Source organism: Panthera onca, chromosome A3, assembly GCF_046562875.1.
Source record: "Panthera onca isolate mPanOnc1 chromosome A3, mPanOnc1 haplotype 2, whole genome shotgun sequence".
In the NCBI taxonomy this organism is placed as follows: domain Eukaryota; kingdom Metazoa; phylum Chordata; class Mammalia; order Carnivora; family Felidae; genus Panthera; species Panthera onca.
The window spans coordinates 139,601,127-139,617,745 of record NC_138341.1 but is presented as its reverse complement, the minus strand read 5'-3'; the positions used below and the strand labels follow the sequence as shown (position 1 = coordinate 139,617,745).

The 16,619-nt window shown below is 52.2% G+C and overlaps 1 protein-coding gene across 2 annotated transcripts; it reads right to left on the bottom strand.

The window, feature by feature from the left end:
* Nucleotides 1-56: 56 nt before the first annotated feature.
* On the bottom strand, nucleotides 57-16,610 carry ZGPAT (zinc finger CCCH-type and G-patch domain containing). Of its 2 annotated transcripts, none has more exons than XM_060622413.3 (7): nucleotides 16,505-16,610; nucleotides 15,435-16,062; nucleotides 2,543-2,676; nucleotides 2,175-2,330; nucleotides 1,184-1,303; nucleotides 698-1,097; nucleotides 57-483 (listed from the first exon to the last, which is right to left on the bottom strand). In XM_060622413.3, exons 2-7 carry the CDS (start codon nucleotides 16,016-16,018, stop codon nucleotides 345-347), a joined length of 1,533 nt encoding a protein of 510 aa, XP_060478396.1. In that variant the 5' UTR covers nucleotides 16,019-16,062; nucleotides 16,505-16,610; the 3' UTR covers nucleotides 57-344. The 2 variants fall into 2 exon arrangements, with proteins under 2 accessions (XP_060478396.1, XP_060478405.1); XM_060622422.3 differs by lacking the exon at nucleotides 16,505-16,610 and adding an exon at nucleotides 16,390-16,498.
* Between the last annotated feature and the right edge of the window lie 9 nt (nucleotides 16,611-16,619).

The window sequence follows — 16,619 nt, the reverse complement described above, 5'->3', positions numbered from 1 at the left end:
GACCCACGGCCCTGTGCAGAGATCCCTTTATCCCCAAAAACCTCACAAGCTTGAAAGACACCACAACACAACACTTTAATGTCCTTGCTAAAGAGACTCCCTAAGACACTGGCAGGTGGGCCCAACGGGCAGGTAAGTGTCCAGAAGTGAGCCCTGCAGGGCCGTCTCCATTCAGCAGCGTCCACGTGCCCTAGGCCAGCGAGAAGGCTGACTGTGGGGGCTGGCCTGGCAGCAGGCCGGCCCCTCTCCCAGCAGCATCTGGTTGCTGGGTGACGGCTGGTCTTCCAGAAGGCACCCAGGAGCTGGGGTCCCTGAGCTCTGTCCGCTGTGTGTGCCCGGGGTTTCTAGAACTCCGTCATCTTCTTGTGGGTGTCTGCTTTCCTCTGCTCGAGCTGCAGGCCTGCCTCCTGGGCCTGGAGCTGCCCCAGCTCCCGCTGGGCTCCCGCCAGCCTCTCCTGCAGCTGGGCTGCCGTCACACTGTGCCTAGAGAGGAGCCTGCCATTCAGGATGGGCTGCTGGGCCACGGCCACCGAGCCCCCACAGCACCGTGGCCACTGCCCGTCCTCCTCCCGTCATCCAGACCCTCCTCAGACAGCCACCACCCTCGGGTCAGAGCAGGCTCCTGCGTATGAGCTGTGGGCCGAAGGCATCTCCACCCTGGGGCGGCCCTCTGCCCTGACTTTGGCCCCACACGTACCGGCCGGTGTTTCGGGCAAGGGCCTTCTGGATGCCCCGGATGTCCCGCTGGGCTTGCTCGATCTTCTTCTCAGTCTGGAAGAGCCGCAGGCTCAGGGCCCGCTTGGCACTCTTGCTGGCGTGGTACGTTTCCTTACTGCCCCTCCTCCCTGGGGAGGCCACCCCCGCCTCCAGGGTCGCAGGGGCCCGGCTCTGTAGCTTCTCGTTCAGAAAGTCAAACACGCTACGAGGGGGAGGGCGTCCAACCCCTCTCCGCGGGCATTTCGGGGGCCTCTGGATGCCAGCCTTGCTGCCCTTCGTCCTCTTGTGCAGAATCTCTGCGCACTGGTCCAGCGACTTCCCCCGAGGCAGCACCACGGCATGGATGGGCTCTACCCGGCCCTCTGCATGTCGGCCCAAACCTGGGGGCACACAGGGCTAGCGCTACTGCTGCGGGACCCCTGAGCTGCGCTGTGACACCCGCCGCCCCAGTGCAGCACATACTCACCCTTGCCAAACTCGTAGCCCATCTTGGCAAGGAGTCTGGAGCCAATGCCCCGTGTGTGCACCTCCCAGCCGGCGAAAGCAGAGCTGCAGGTCCCGTGGTCGGCAGCACTGGGTTCCACCACTGCGGGAAACAGGGCGACGACTGGGCCCCACTGCCCACGGAGCACCTGGGCTGCAGCCAGCGTCAGCCCCCGAGCTCAGCTCTGGGTCGGGGCCGTGATCCCCTGCACCTCGGGCTCTCCGCTGGTCGCCCAGGCCTGTCGTTGGCCCGTGAATCTGAGGCAGGAGGCACGGCAGACTCTGGCCCCATCTGCTCCAGCCCTCCCCCCACAGGTCACACGGTAGCTCCTCGGCACACGGGCCCTCCCCCGACCCACCTTCTGGAGCAGGGAGCTCCCCTCGTCCCCTCGTAAAAAGTCATCGTCTACTTCACGGCTCAGTCCTCCCCTCCGCTACCGTGGACACGGGCTTTCCGAACCCACCAACTCACAGAACAGATCCCGCTGGAACGCCTCCCCCCTACATCCTGACTAGACCCCTCGGGAGGGCGGGATGGCCCCGCCGGGTGCCCTTCTGAAACTCTCCTGCCCGCCGGCTGCCTGGACACGCGGACACCCGGCCCGTGTGGGGACCCTAGCGGAAGGAGCCACTCCTTCCCACACCCCCACGCCCCACGGGTCCTTTCCCACACCCCACGTGCCCAGCAGCCACAGCTTTGGTTTGCAGGGTGTGGACCTGTAGTGGTCACGTGCGCTCCTTGAAGACAAGACCTCGCACGTGGTCACATTTCCCCCCACCTCCCAGGGTGGGTTTCCATGCCTCCGCAGCACGACTGCACGCAGCCCCCTGAACACAGCCCGCCTCACTGTGGTCACTCTCTCCAGCCCTCTGGCGAGATGCTCACGGTCCCTGCCAGCCGGAAGCCTCTCGGGCTGCTGCCGCCACTGCCTCCCCACGCCCCACCTTCCTGGCTTCGGGGACGGCTGCCGTACCTCTGGCATAGCTGGGGTCGTCCGCATCGCCGCTGTCTGAGTCCGAGGACCCTGTGGGATCTGTGCGCAGTGGGGGCAGGATGCTGTCCCCCTCCACCACGGCCTCCTTCAGCAGCAGTGAGTCAAACTTGACTGTGTAGTAGCCGCTATCCACATCTGGAGGCAGGGGACGAAGACAGGCCAGATCAGTGGCCTCAACAGGTGGTAGGAACCACCCTGGAAGTTGGAAGGAAGGTGGGGCCAAGGTCAAGGGTGGTCTTGCTCCTCTGGGCACGGAACAGGGTCCTGATGCCTAACCAAAGGAGTGGTCCTACAGGAATGATCACACGTGAAGCACGGATAGGGCCTTCCCGGAAACGCAGCCTCACCAGTTATCCGGGCTGGGTACCAAAGGCCATCCTGCTGCTTGGCCAGACACGCAGAGCCAGTCTGTAGAGAGCTCAGGTCCGGGTCCTGGAAGGGGCGCAGTTCATCGACAGAGACCACCTGCCCATGGGAGAACCTGCCAAGAGAACCACAGGGGGCAGGGGCTCAGACAGGGCACAGCAGGGGCGAGTGAACCCAGGGCCATGTCCACGGTCCGGGCCGCAGCCCGAAGGGTGGGAGAGACGGGGGACAAACAGACACACGTATCCATGCACACGCACACACAGGCACATAAACATCTGCTCGCATGTGCGCACACGCACACACATAGGCACGCACACACGTACCCCTGCACGTAAGTACAGACACGTTATGTGCGTGTACACACGCACGCACACTCTCGGTCTCGGTGTGGGTCTCGCCGCTCCGAGGACAAGATGTCTCACGCTACGCTCCAGCTCTCTGGGCTACGGTGACTACGTGGCGGGCAGACAGCGGTGTGAACCCCACCAGACAGGAGGCCCCCGGCACGAGCAGATGATCAGGGCAGGTGTGTTTGTGTGAGCGAGCTCACAGGACGGAGTCCTTCCCAAACCCCGTAGGAGAACCCACTTGCGACAGTGATGTCCTGACCTTTAGTTATCAGCGAACCAGTGAGATTAAAACCAAAACCGAGAGAGGGAGGGGAGGGGAAGAGAGGAGGAGGAGGAGGAGGAGGAGGAGGAGGAGGAGAGAGGAAGAACCGTGGGGACAAAGGACTACAAGCTTCAACTCTGCCAAATAAAGGCATGAAAGACAACCACACATCCACTCTACTGTGCCGGCATTTCAAAGAGGAAACAGTTGTAACCCTACAAAAGCAATCAAGGACTGGCATTTACTCGGTGACACATGGCAGTCCTTCCGGGCAGGAATCGGCAGTGACAGAGGGAACGGCAAGGAAGGGGTGGGCAAAGATGGCCGCAGACACCTCCCTGCGGGATTCCAGGCAGCTCCTTCTCGTCCTGGACCGTCCTCAGGCCCTCAGGACACTGCCAATGACCGAGTGCAGCTGCAAGGCTGGGCCCCGAACGTACTGCAGTAGTGACTCCGCTTGAAAACCCTTCCTCAACCGAGAAGGACGCAGCGTGTTAGCAAACCCCACTGAATCCAACTAAATACCCACTTCAACACACACGCACGCACGCACACACACACACCCACGGACACCACCAATTACACTTTTCTGCAGGACTCTCCGGTGATAACAGAAGCCTGAAAATTCGGTACACTCCTTAACCTGGGAAAGTGGTTCTAGGAAATGATTCTAGAAAAATAATAATGAAAGTATGCAACGATGTGCCCCAAAAGATGTTAACCAAATACAAAAGACTTGGAAATAACCTACATTTTTTTTTTTTAAGTTTTTATTTTAGAGATAGAGAGCATGCCAGCGGGGGAGAGGGGCAGAGGGAGAGAATCCTAAGCAGGTCCAACACGGAGCCCACGACCCTGAGATCATGACCCGGGGCAAAATCAAGAGTCAGATGTTCAACTGACTGAGCCACCCAGGTGCCCTGGAAATGACCTAAATTTCTAAACTCAGGGAGTAGTGACTGGCATATCCACAAATGTGAACTTAAAACTAAGAGAAGAATGGTCAAGCTGATGGATGGAATGGAAAAGAGCACCGTGCACACAGCTTTCTGTGTGACGGGCAAAGAGCCACACACAAGGCATCAAAGGAGGGATGGCTGGTTTCATAAGGAAAAGATTAGAAATTGGCTTCCCACATAAAAAACCCAACTCAATCTCCTACATCACAACATTCACAGGAATACATTCCAGAATACATAACACTTGAACCTGAAAACAAGCATGTAGAACTATGAGGAAGCTTCTGGTTCCAGCCGTGGCCAAGTATAGAAAAACAAGGCTAAACCTCAGCGACATTGTCAAAACTCACAGCTTCAGAGCTCTGGAAATGAAACGAAACAGATGACACGCGGATAAGTCGTCATAGTTGAGGAAACGCCCAACTTTGGGGCGGAAAGGGAGCAGGGAGCGCCTGTGCCTTCGCCGTGGGGGCTGCCTCTTGCTTGCCCCGGGGGCGGAAGCGCGACAGGGGCAGAGACCCAGGGCCCCGAACACCAGCAGAGAACACCGATGGCTCGTGCTGGGAGCCCGGGTGGAGCGGGCACTGGTGTGTCACAGGGAGGTATTTACCAGGGATGTAGAGACGCTGAACACGAAAGAACCACAGAAGGGCTCCACCCGCGAGCATCCCCGATTCTCTTGGAAACGATGTGTGCGTATCGGGGGCTCCAAGAGACGCCACGGCTAAGTGAAAACAGACAGAGACTGGGGGCTGGCTGAACTATGGATGTGCCCCCCACCCCAGCCCACATAAGTTGACTGACTCAGGGGGAGAAGCCTCCTTGGCAAGAGTGTTGGAGAATAACTTCTGCCCGAATCACTGGCTGGCCACTAAGCTATGCAGACACAGCAGCGACTCCCAAAGAGCCAAGCTAAAAAGGAAACACATATTAAGAGATCTGAGTAGCGGTATCAGAGGCTGCACCCTATGAGGGGTACAGACTCTGTAACGGGGCCCACAAAACATACTAAAATGAAACAAAATACTGAGGGAGACGATTCAGAGTCCAGAGTTGCTACAACGTATTACCCGAAAAGAACAGTTTTCAATAAAACTTGCGTGACGCTCAAACAAACAGCAAGGTGTGACCCACAGTTAGGAACAAAAGCAGGTAAGAGAACCCGAGTGGGCCCAAGTGCTGAATGCGGCAAAGACCTCAACACAGATAGCGTATGTTCCAAGAACTAGAAACGTATGAAGGTGATTCAGGAAACTGATTCTTGAAACGTAAACGCAAAGTGTGTAAAAGGGAGGAAGGAGAATCTGCAGAGCTGGGAAGTCAACAGCCGAAATGAAACCCTCATCGGACCAGACACCCCTGGCTTCCGGTCTGCACGTCAGGAGCTGGGGAGTTGCCCCTTTGCTCCAACCAAAGGTGAAAGGCCGAACAGACCAAAATTCAAGAACTCTTCTTAGATCCGCAAGAGAGGGGAGGTCACGCGGCAAACTGCTCAGCCAAACTGGAGGCCAAAAGGTGAATGAGGAGAATCACCACTCGGCAGACCAGTGACCCGCCAGCAGTCACCACGGCAGGACCCGGAAGTAGAAAGACGACCTTCACTGTGGCTGGGTGTGGACAAGTCTGAGTTGAAGCCTCGAGAGTTTGTGGCTTTTACTCGGGTGAAGACTGGAGAAAACTCGTCTTGTGCCCCAGCAGAGGGAGGGGAAGGGGGCATATTCTGAAAACCTCAGAGCACTGGCTCTTCCTAACAAGGCCCGTCCTCAGGGGAGACTGGCGAACCAGAGCCTAACCGCACAGGAGGTCAGGGAAACGCCCAAATCCAGCCCAGCCTGGCCACCCTGCCCCACCTGATGGGGGTGGGGGGTGAGGGTCGTGATCCAGAGGCACCGGGATCTGGTTGGAGGACCGCAGACTGCTTCCCTCCCTCACATCTCACCACATTACTAAAAGCCCGTTGGAGCTATGGTTCCTTAAACCCAAAGACAAAGAAAAAATCCCGAAAACAGCAAAAGAGAAGGCACTCCTCATGTACAAGGGATCTTTAGGAAGGCTAACTGCCAATTTCTCATCAGAAGCAATGGAGGCCAAGAGGCAGCGGGATGACAGATTTAAAGTCCTGAAAGAAAAAAACAACCACCTGTCAACCAAAATTCTACCTCTGGCAAAACTATCCTTCAAAAGAGAAATTAAGACATTCCCATATAAACAAAAGCTGAGGGAGTTTGCTGCTAACAGACCTGCCCCACAAGGGGTGCCCGTGCGGGTCCCTCAGGCCAAAGCAAAAGGACACTAGACGGTAACTCAAGCCATGCGAACGCTGACACAGGCCACTACGTAGGTAAACGTACAAGCCGGTGTTGCTGAAGAAAGCAGGAACAGAGGCACTGAGAAGCAAACGGCAGAAAGAAGGCCTACAGCAAACAGAAGGAGGTGACGGGCTGACTCAATCAGAGGGATGTGTGACTCTTGATCTCAGGGTAGGGAGTTTGAGCCCCACGTTGGATGTAGAGATTGGTTAAAAATAAAATCTCTAAAAACAAAAAAAGAAGAAAACAAAGAACAAAATGACCGAGATGTCTTTGCCTATCAGTAACCACTTTACTTATTTTTAATTTCTAAAATAATTTTTTGTAATTTTTAAAATGCTTATTTATTTATTTTTTTAAAAAATTTTTAATGTTTTTATTTATTTTTGAAGGAGAGAGAGAGAAACAGAGCATGAGTGGGGGAGGAGCAGACAGAGAGGAAGACAAGAATTCAAAGCAGGCTCCAGGCTCTAAGCTGTCAGCACAGAGCCCGATGTGGGGCTCAAACCCACAAACTGTGAGATCATGACCTGAGCCAAAGCTGGACGGTCAACTGACTGAGCCACCCAGGTGCCCCTTATTTATTTATTTTTGATGGAGAGAGAGAGAGACAAAGCATGAGTGGGGGAGGGGCAGAGAGAGAGGGAGACACAGAACCTGAAGTAGGCTCCAAGCTCTGAGCTGTCAACACAGAGCCCGATGTGGGGCTCGAACCCACGAACCACACGAGATCATGACCTGAACCGAAATCCAGAGTCAACTGTTCAACCAACAGAGCTACCCAGCCACCCGTCAGTAACCACTTTAAATGTAAGTGAGGTAAACTCTAATTCAAAGGCAAAACTGGAAAAATGGGTAAAAAGAGTCATCAAATTCTATGCTATCTATAAGAGACTTATTTTGGGTCCAACGATGACAATATGTTGAAAGTTACTAATGTAGACTTTTCATAAAAGTGGTGTAACATGAACTTTTGAAAAGTGGGGGAATATCTGTACAGAAAATCCTAAACAGGAGATGAGCCTGCGTGGCTCAGTTGGTTAGGCATCTGACTCTTGATTTCAGCTCAGGTCATGATGTCACAATTTGTGAGTTCAAGCCCTGAGCTGGGCTCTGTGCTGATGGCGTGGAGTCTGCTTGGGACTCTCTTTCTCCCTTCTCTCTGACCCTCCCTCCCTCCCTCCCTCTCAAAAACAAATATATAAACTTAAAAAAAAAAAACAACTTTAAATTAAAGAGGAAAATCCTAAGTAATCCATAGAAAGTCCTATTAGGGCTAATAAATGAATTCAGCAATATCACAGGATACAAGATCAACACAAAAATCAGTTGTATTTTAATACACTAGCAATGAGCAATCTAGAAACGAAATCTGGGGCGCCTGGGTAGCTTAGTCGGTTAAGCAGCCAACTCTCAATTTTGGTTCAGGTCATGATCTCACAGTCACTGGGTTCTGTGCTGAGTGTGGAGCCTGCTTAAGATTCATTCCCTCTCTCTCTCTCTCTCTCTCTCTCTCTCTCTCTCTCTCTCTGTCTCTCTGCTCCTCCCCAACTCGTGTGTGAGTGCTCTTTCACACACACACAAAAATAATAAAAATGAAATTAACAGGGGTACCTGCTGGGCTCAATCAGAAGAGCATGTGACTCTGGATCTCGGGGTCATTCGTTTTAGCCCCACGTTGGGTGTAGAGGTTACTTAAATAAGTAAAACTTAAAAAAAATTTTTTTAATTAAAAAAAAATGGAAGTGTTTCATTTATAATATTACCAAAATGAACAAAGTACTTTGAAATAAATTTGACCAAAACCTGAAAACTATACAATACTGTTGAAATAAAAGAAAACTTACATAAATAGAAAGACATCCCATGTTCATGGTCAGAAGACTTAAAACCGTCAGGATGGCAACAGTCCCCAAACTGATCCGCGGTTTCCATACATCCCTATGAAAATCCCAATGGTCTTTTATGCAGAAACAGACCAGCTGATTTTAAAATTCATACGGGGGCGCCTGGGTGGCTCAGTAGGTTAAGCATCTGACTTTTGATCTCAGCTCAGGGACTTGATCTCAAGGTCAAGTTCAAGCCCTGTGTCGGGCTCTGTGCTGGATGCGAATGAAGCCTTAGAGGCGCTTGGGTGGTTCAGTCGGTTGAACGTCTGACCCTGGATTTTGGCACAGGTCATGATCCCGGGGTCTGGGGATGGAACGTGCACTGAGCACGGAGCCTGCATAAGATTCTCTCTCTCTCTCCCTCTGCTCCTCCCCTGCTTGCACACACACACACGCATGTTCTTTCACAAATAAAGTTAAAAATAAACACATACTAAAATTCACATGTAATTGCGAAGGATCTTCGATACCCAAAAGAATCCCGAAAAACAGAGCAAATGTTGGAGAACTACCACTTTCTGATTTCAAAGCTCAATCACGACAAGGTAGCGCTGTCCTAAACACAGACGTACAGATGGATGAAACAGGAGACAGAGCTCAGAAGTAACCCCTCACGTGCATAATCAATGGATTTTCAACAAGTGGGTCATGACCACTCAATGGGGAAAGACCAGTCTTTTCCACAAATAGCGCTGGAAAAGCGACATCCACATACAAAAAAATGAAATTGGACCCTTACCTTACACTATTAGAGCATGTGACTTATAAAGGAAATAAAGTCAGATCACTATTAAGCTTTTCAACAATATCTCATGTAACAAGAAAACAGAGTAACATATTTAAGACATTCAAAGGAAGTTGTGCAAGGTGAGCATTTCACATCCAACGAAACTCATCTTCAAGACTAAAAGACACAGGGGCGCCTGGGTGGCTCAGTCGGTTAAGCGTCTGACTTCGGCTCAGGTCATGATCTCACAGTTTCGTGAGTTCGAGCCCCGGGTCAGGTCTGTGCTGACAGCTCAGAGCCTGGAGCCTGCTTCAGGTTCTATGTCTCCCTCTCTCTCTGCTCCTCCCCAGCTCATGCTCTGTCTCTGTCTCCTTCAAAAATAAATAAAAACATTAAAAAAAATTAAAAAAAAAAAGAATAAAAGACACAAACAAAAATTTATCAGTGTGCCAGATCTCTGGGAATATTATTCCCGTGAGCCCGTCCTGAGGAATCTAATAGAAAATGAGCCTCAGACAACCAAACTGACTAGAAAGACACCAACATGTGGGACGCTGGTGAGCATGAAACACGCAATTCTTTCTAGAACTACGGCTGAGTGTAAGAGGAAGATGATGGCACGGGACACTGTGTGGTCAGACACTGTAGGACCACACGAGGTAGTCGTCAGTCATCCTACCAAAGAGAGGCTGTTGTGACTCTCAGTGTCACGTGTGTAAGACAAGATGAAACTAAGAAGTCCGGATGGGACATCTAGGGTCCGCCATGCCCTTGAGAACCAGAGAAGGAAATAAAGATGTGGTCCAGAGAAGATTAAGTAAAAATGCCACAGTCCTGATCTGAATTGGAAAGAGGAGTATGAATTCACAAGGTATTCTGTCCTTAAAAAATAGGTTCATGGCGTGTGCACACATGCTTACACACGCAGACGCACACGTCCATCTACACTTCTTAGCTCTGTGTACTGAAAAGACCCAGGACAATGACTGCCCAGTAACAAAGAGTATCCCAGTGCTTGCACTGTCTTGCAAAACCATCTCCCATTAAAGGAAACCAGGGCTGGGCACCTGGGTGGCTCAGTCGGTTAAGCATCCGACTTCAGCTCAGGTCATGATCTCATGGTTCATGAGTTTCAGCCCCACGTCGGGTGAGCTCGAGCCCCACTTTGGGTGAACACAAGCCCTGCTTCGTGTAAAACGTGAGCCCCGGGTGAGCCCCACTTCTCTCTCTGCCCCTCGATCACTTGCGCCCTCTCTCTCTCTCTCTCAAAAAAAAAAAAAAAAAAAAAAAGAAAAAGAAAAAGAAAAGAAGAGAAAAGGAAAAGAAAAAAACAAAGCCAGGGCTTCTTGGAGACGTCATTGATTCCACATGGGACAGCTTGAATCTCAATAAGGATCAGAATCTCAAGAGATTGAAATTTGTCAAATATACTGAAATCCATGAGTCCATAAAGATACTGGATATATTTTAAAAGCATCTTTTTAAGTTTATTTATTTTGAGAGAGACAGAGACAGTGCAAATGGGGCAGGGGCAGGGGCAGAGAGAAAGGAGACAGAGAATCCCAAGCAGGCTCTGGGATGCCAGTATAGAACCTGATGTGGGGCTTGAACCCACAAAACTGTGAGATCATGACCTGAGCTGAAACCAAGTCAGATGCTCAACCAACTGAGCCGCCCAGACACCCCTGGAAATATTTTTTTTAAACCTAATTCATTACTTTCTCACCGTGAAAGAAAACCAACTCGTTATCTTGGAAACTATGTAAAGAAAACAGGAACAGAATAGAGAACCCAGAAATGGACCCACAAACATATGGCCAACTAATCTTTGGCAAAGCAGGAAAGAATATCCAATGGAATAAAGACAGTCTCTTCAGCAACTGGTGCTGGGAAAACTGGACAGCGACATGCAGAAGAATGAACCTGGACCACTTTCTTACACCACACACAAAAATAAACTCAAAATGGATGAAAGACGTCAATGTAAGACAGGAAGCCATCAAAATCCTCGAGGAGAAAGCAGGAAAAAACCTCTTTGACTCTGGCTGCAGCAACTCCTTACTCAACACGTCTCCGGAGGCAAGGGAAACAAAAGCAAAAATGAACTACCGGGACCTCATCAAGATAAAAAGCTTCTGCACAGGGAAGGAAACAATCAGCAAAACTAAATGGCAACCGACAGAATGGGAGAAGATATTTGCAAACGACATATCAGATAAAGGGCTGGTATCCAAAATCCATAAAGAACTCATCAAACCCAACACCCAGAAAACAAATAATCCATTGGAGAAATGGGCAAAGACATGAATAGACGCTTCTCCAAAGAAGACATCCAGATGACCAACAGACACACGAAAAGATGCTCAACATATTCATCACCAGGGAAATACAAATCAAAACCGCCATGAGATACCCCCTCACCCCTGTCAGAATGACTAACGTTAACAATTCAGGCAACAACAGATGTTGGTGAGGATGCAGAGAAAGAGGATCTCTTTTGTGTTGTTGGTGGCAATGCAAGCTCGTGCAGCCACTCTGGAAAACAGGATGGAGGTTCCTCAAAAAACTAAACAGAACTACCCTATGACCCAGCAATTACACTACTAGGAATTTATCCAAAGGATACAGGATGCTGATTCGAAGGGGCACATGCACCCCAATGTTTATAGCAGCACTACTGACAATAGCCAAAGTAGGGAAAGAGCCCAAATGTCCACAGACTGGTGAACGGATAAAGACGATGTGATATATGTATATATACCCAATGGAACATTACTCAGCAATGAAAAAGAATGAAATCTTGCCACTTGCAACAACGTGGATGGAACTACAACATATTGTGCTAAGCAATATAAATCAGAGAAGACCAATATCATACAATTTCACTTATAGGTAGAATTTAAGAAACACAACACATAAACATAGGGAAGGGAAGGAAAAATAAGATAAAAACAGCAGGAAGCAAGCCATAAGAGACTCTTAAATACAGAGAACAAACTGAGGGCTGCTGGCTGGGAGGTGGGGGGGGGGGGGTGATGGGCTAAAGGGGGTGATGGGCATTAAGGAGGAAGGACACTTGCTGGAGATGCCTGGGTGGTTCATTCAGTTAAGCGTCCGACTTCGGCTCAGGTCATGATCTCACGGTTTGTGGGTTAAAGCCCCTTGCTGGGCTCTGTGGTGACAGCTCGCAGCCTGGAACCTGCTTCAGATTCTGTGTCTCCCTCTCTCTCTGCCCTTCCCCTGCTTGTGCTCTGTCTCTCTTTCTCTCAAAAATAAATAAACATTAAGAAAAATTAAAAAAAAAAAGAGGACACTTGTTGGGGTGAGCACTGGGTGTTGTACGTAAATGATGAATCACTAAATTCTACTCTTGAAACCATTAATACACTATTATGTTACTAACTTGGTTTCAAATACACTATAGAAAGAAAGAAAGAGAAAAAAAGAAAGAAAAAGAAAGAAAGAAAAAGAAAGAAAAAAGAGAGAAAGAAAGAGAAAGAAGAAAGAAAAAAGAAAGAAACAAAGAAAAAGAAAGAAAGAAAGAAAGAAAGAAAGCAAGCAAGCAAACAGGAAAATCCAGCATTTGTCCTGCATTTCCTATGTGAACTGTTAACACTGGGTAGCCAAACCACAGATGACGGAAAGCCTCTTTAAAAGTAATAAATGCAAAGGGACTGAAAGATGTCTGCTTTGCAATCCCCACCAGATCAGTGGATTAGGCACTTATCACCAAGGGATCGATCACTGCGAATGTCACCAAATGAGGCAGCAAGTAGCTCCTGATGAAAGAACCGTACACGCTGTCTTGCCGAAGAGTGTGAGCCTGCGTATGGTCCCCGGCTGCGGCTGCCCGCTCGCAGAGGGACGTGCTGGACCCCACCAGGGGTGTTCAGTGACGGGGCCGAGGGCCCACTCCCTCAATCGACTGTGAGGCCAGGAAAGGCAGGCAGAAAGGTGTGGACGGCCAGATTCAGACACAGCAGCTTAGTGAGCGAGACTACACTAGGGCACTTACAAAACAGTTACACTTGGGTGATGAGCCCTAAGGAACACAGAGAGGCGATTGTAATAAAAGTCTGGAAGCGTGGGGATTTCTGTAGGAGAGAGCAGGCCATGTCTGGTTTGAGGTGCACGGAGGGGCCTCGGGGGTGGCGGCAGTTCTCACTGAGTGGTGACGGCCAGGGGCTACAGTAATCCCCAGGCTATGAATTTACTTCCCACGTCTGATTTTATTTTGCGGCAAGATGAAAGTTTATACCCACTCTGAACTTACGTGTGACGTGCTATCTTAGATTCTTTGCACACATTGACGTCTTTCATTCTCGGAACCACTGTGAAAACCAGTTCTCCTTTCCGTTTTACAGAGGAGATCGAAACGTACAGACTAAGTTACAACCAACGTATCAAAAGCTACTCCACCTCACTAGCATCTAGAAGATACAAATCCAATCATGATACCCTTTTCCCAGCTTTCAGCCGGCAGGAATCTGCAAGTCACGTGATGTTCCCACCGGTGGTTATAGAGAAGACTAAAGACAAGGACTAGGACACCTGGGACCAGAAACTGCATGTACTCTGCACACCGGCGACGTCACGTCCTGGGGAAATTCTCAGCAGGAACAGAGAAGACACTGAGATGTTCACAGCCAGTTGTTTGTATAAATAAAAACTGGAAAACACCCCAAAGGAAACAGAATAAATAAAATGTAGCATTTCAGAAGAAAAAATAGCAGTTACCAGACACCTCTGTAAACACCAATATAGATGCCGCTCACAAACGTGCCTAGTGAGCAAAGCCAATTATAAAATGAACCACACCGTGTGATACACTTGTTTTAAAAACAGCACAAATATGGGGTGCCTTGGGGGGCTCAGTGGGTCAAGCCTCTGACTTCGGCTCAGGTCATAAGCTCACGGTTCGTGGGTTTGAGCCCCTCGACGGGCTCTGTGCTGTCAGTGCAGAGCCTGGAGCCTGCTTCGGGTTCTGTGTCTCCTTCTCTCTTCCCAAAATAAACGTTAAACACACGTGTATTAAACATTAAAAGAAAAAAAAACAGCACAAATACGCAGCCTTCGCATATACGCTCGCATCTGTGAAGAACACACACCAGAAACACAATGGAGTTGTGAGGATGACAGCCCCCTGAGGTGGGGAGGGGGCAGTAACAGAGTGGGGAGTCGAAGGGTGCTTCAACTTTACCTATTTTATATCACTTTTAAAAACGCAAAGGAAACGCGAGAAAATAGCTGATTGCTCCTAGGTGGAGGCGAGCGCTGTTGCGGGACGCGTTAGGCCTAAAGCTAACGCAGCAGCAGCTTGGGAAGGTACGGCACCTAGGGGCCATCTCAGAGCTGGCCTGTCCCCCGGCGCAGGCTCCCGCGCCACCTCCCCGAGCCCGGCAACCTCGGCCATTGCAGGGCCCACCTCGCAGGGCTGCTGTACGGATGAGTTCACGCACGCGGAAGTCTGGGACCAGGGCCTGGCCCGGAGGAAGCAGCGCCCGGGTGCGTCGCCAGGGGCGTGGAGGGGCCCCAGAGGGACTAACGGCAGAGAGGTCAGAGGGCTTACTGCTCTGCTCCTTGACCCACTTGCTCCCCAGCACGTGGGTGTGTCCACTCCGCGCACGCTCGTCGGGCACACCTACGGTGGATGCGCCCTTCTGTACATAAGCTACGCTTTAGTAAAACTTAGAGAAAAAAAGAAGGAAAAATGTGCCAGAGAACGCTACGGGCCCAGCGGCAGTCTACGAGGAAAGACGCCAATCGAAGACCTAGGAACGGTGTCTCCGCACTACTGACTAAAAAAGAAAATTACCTGCGAAAGATTTCAGCAGATGTTCCTTCCAAAGACAAAGTAAAAAGGAGCAAAGGCAAAGTTACACACTTAAGAAACAGAAGACGTCGTTCCGACAGCCACGGAAATTTCAACATAAACAAAACGTGACTGATAATCTTGTTGGGGTACGCCCTTAAGTGTTCATAGGTGAAAAAACTAGTAGCTTCTAGAATCCGCTTTGAGACAAGCCAGAGAAAGCCACACAGCACGGGGAAAAGCGCTGAAGCAGACTGGCAAACGCCGGCCACCCAGGAGGCTGGGTGGCGGAGCCGGGGCGCTGGCGGGGACCTGTACTGCAGCGGGCTTCGCTCTGAACAAAACCAGCGGCGGGTGGGGGGCCGTTCTTTGCAAGGTAAGCCCTGCCACACTTCCCCATCTGCCCACGGAAATCCAGGGGGCACGTAAACAAGGACACGGCTGTGAGGATCCACCGGCCCCCAAAGCCCTCTCTCTGTCAGCACCCTGCGGGCAGAGGACCCACTGTGACCCTGTGCCCCTCCTCCCCCACTCCGTGGGCCCCCAGATGCAAAGGCTTTACCTGCAGTTCTCCTGGAAGCGGCACTTGCCCTCCAAGAAGAACGGGCAGGGCTTCAGGGACTTGTGAGTGGGGTAGAGATAAAGGACCCGCACGCCCGCCGAGCCGTCGTCCGCCTCCTCTGCGCCCACAATCATGGCGTTGTGGTACTCCAGGGTGCCCCAGGAGCTGTAGTAGGGGGCGTTCACCTTCCTCCCACTCCACTCTTCCTCCTCCTCGTCCTCTCCCTCTTCCTCCTCCTGCCCAGGCCTGCTGGGTTCCGGCCTGGCCTCCCCTTCAGGAGCCGTCTCCAGCTCTGCCCTGGGGGCTACAGACCCCTGCGCCCCCTCAGCAACGGCCTCCTGGAAAGCCAGGTACTCGGCATCGGCCCGGGCTGGGTGCTCTCCGTCCAACGTGGCCAGCAGCTTGCTCTTCCTGACGGACACCAGGCTGGCCTCGGTGAGCTCGATCAGCTCCTTCAGGTCCCCCTGCAGCTGGCGCAGGTCGGCCAGCTCCGAGGGATCCAGGCCGGCTCCCAGAGCCAGCTCCACCTGCTGCAGCTGGGCGTCATAGGTCCGCAGGGCGGTCTGCAGGCTCTCCTCGTCCATCCTGGACGGAACGAAGGCAGGGGCGCGTCCTCGGGGCCTCAGAGCTGCGAGGAACACAAGCCGAGGGGTCCCGGACCTGCCGCCCTTATTGCCGGGCTACCCCTGCGGGGCCGACGCCGCGCGCTGCGCCGACAGCTGCACTCCGCAGTCCTCGCCGCAGCCTATTCTCCCTCCCGTTTGGGGGACGAGAAAAAGGGCCGGCAAGGCCATCAGCTCCGAGTAGAAAAGCCGCTGGCCCCGCGGCCTCGGCTCCCCTCCCTCCGCGCCCGGCGCTCCCCGGCCCCGCCCCCCAGGTCACCCCTCTCCCCCCCCCCCCCCACCCCGCCCCCGCGGCCTCCCCGGCCCCAGCCCGCCTCCGCTCGCCCTGTCACCTCCGGCCCCGGCCCCGTCGCCCCAGATCGCGCCCCCTCGCCCGGGCGGGGCCCCTCCGCCTCCGCCTCCGCGCGGGCTTCCCGGCCGCAGCCATAGAGACCCCGCGGGCCTCACCGGCTAGAGCGGCCAGCGCACCGCTTCCGCCCTCGCAGCCCACCGGCACTTCCTCCCGAAAGCCGCCGCCGCCGCCGGAAGTGCCTGGCGCGGAGACCGCCGGGATGAGGCGCGC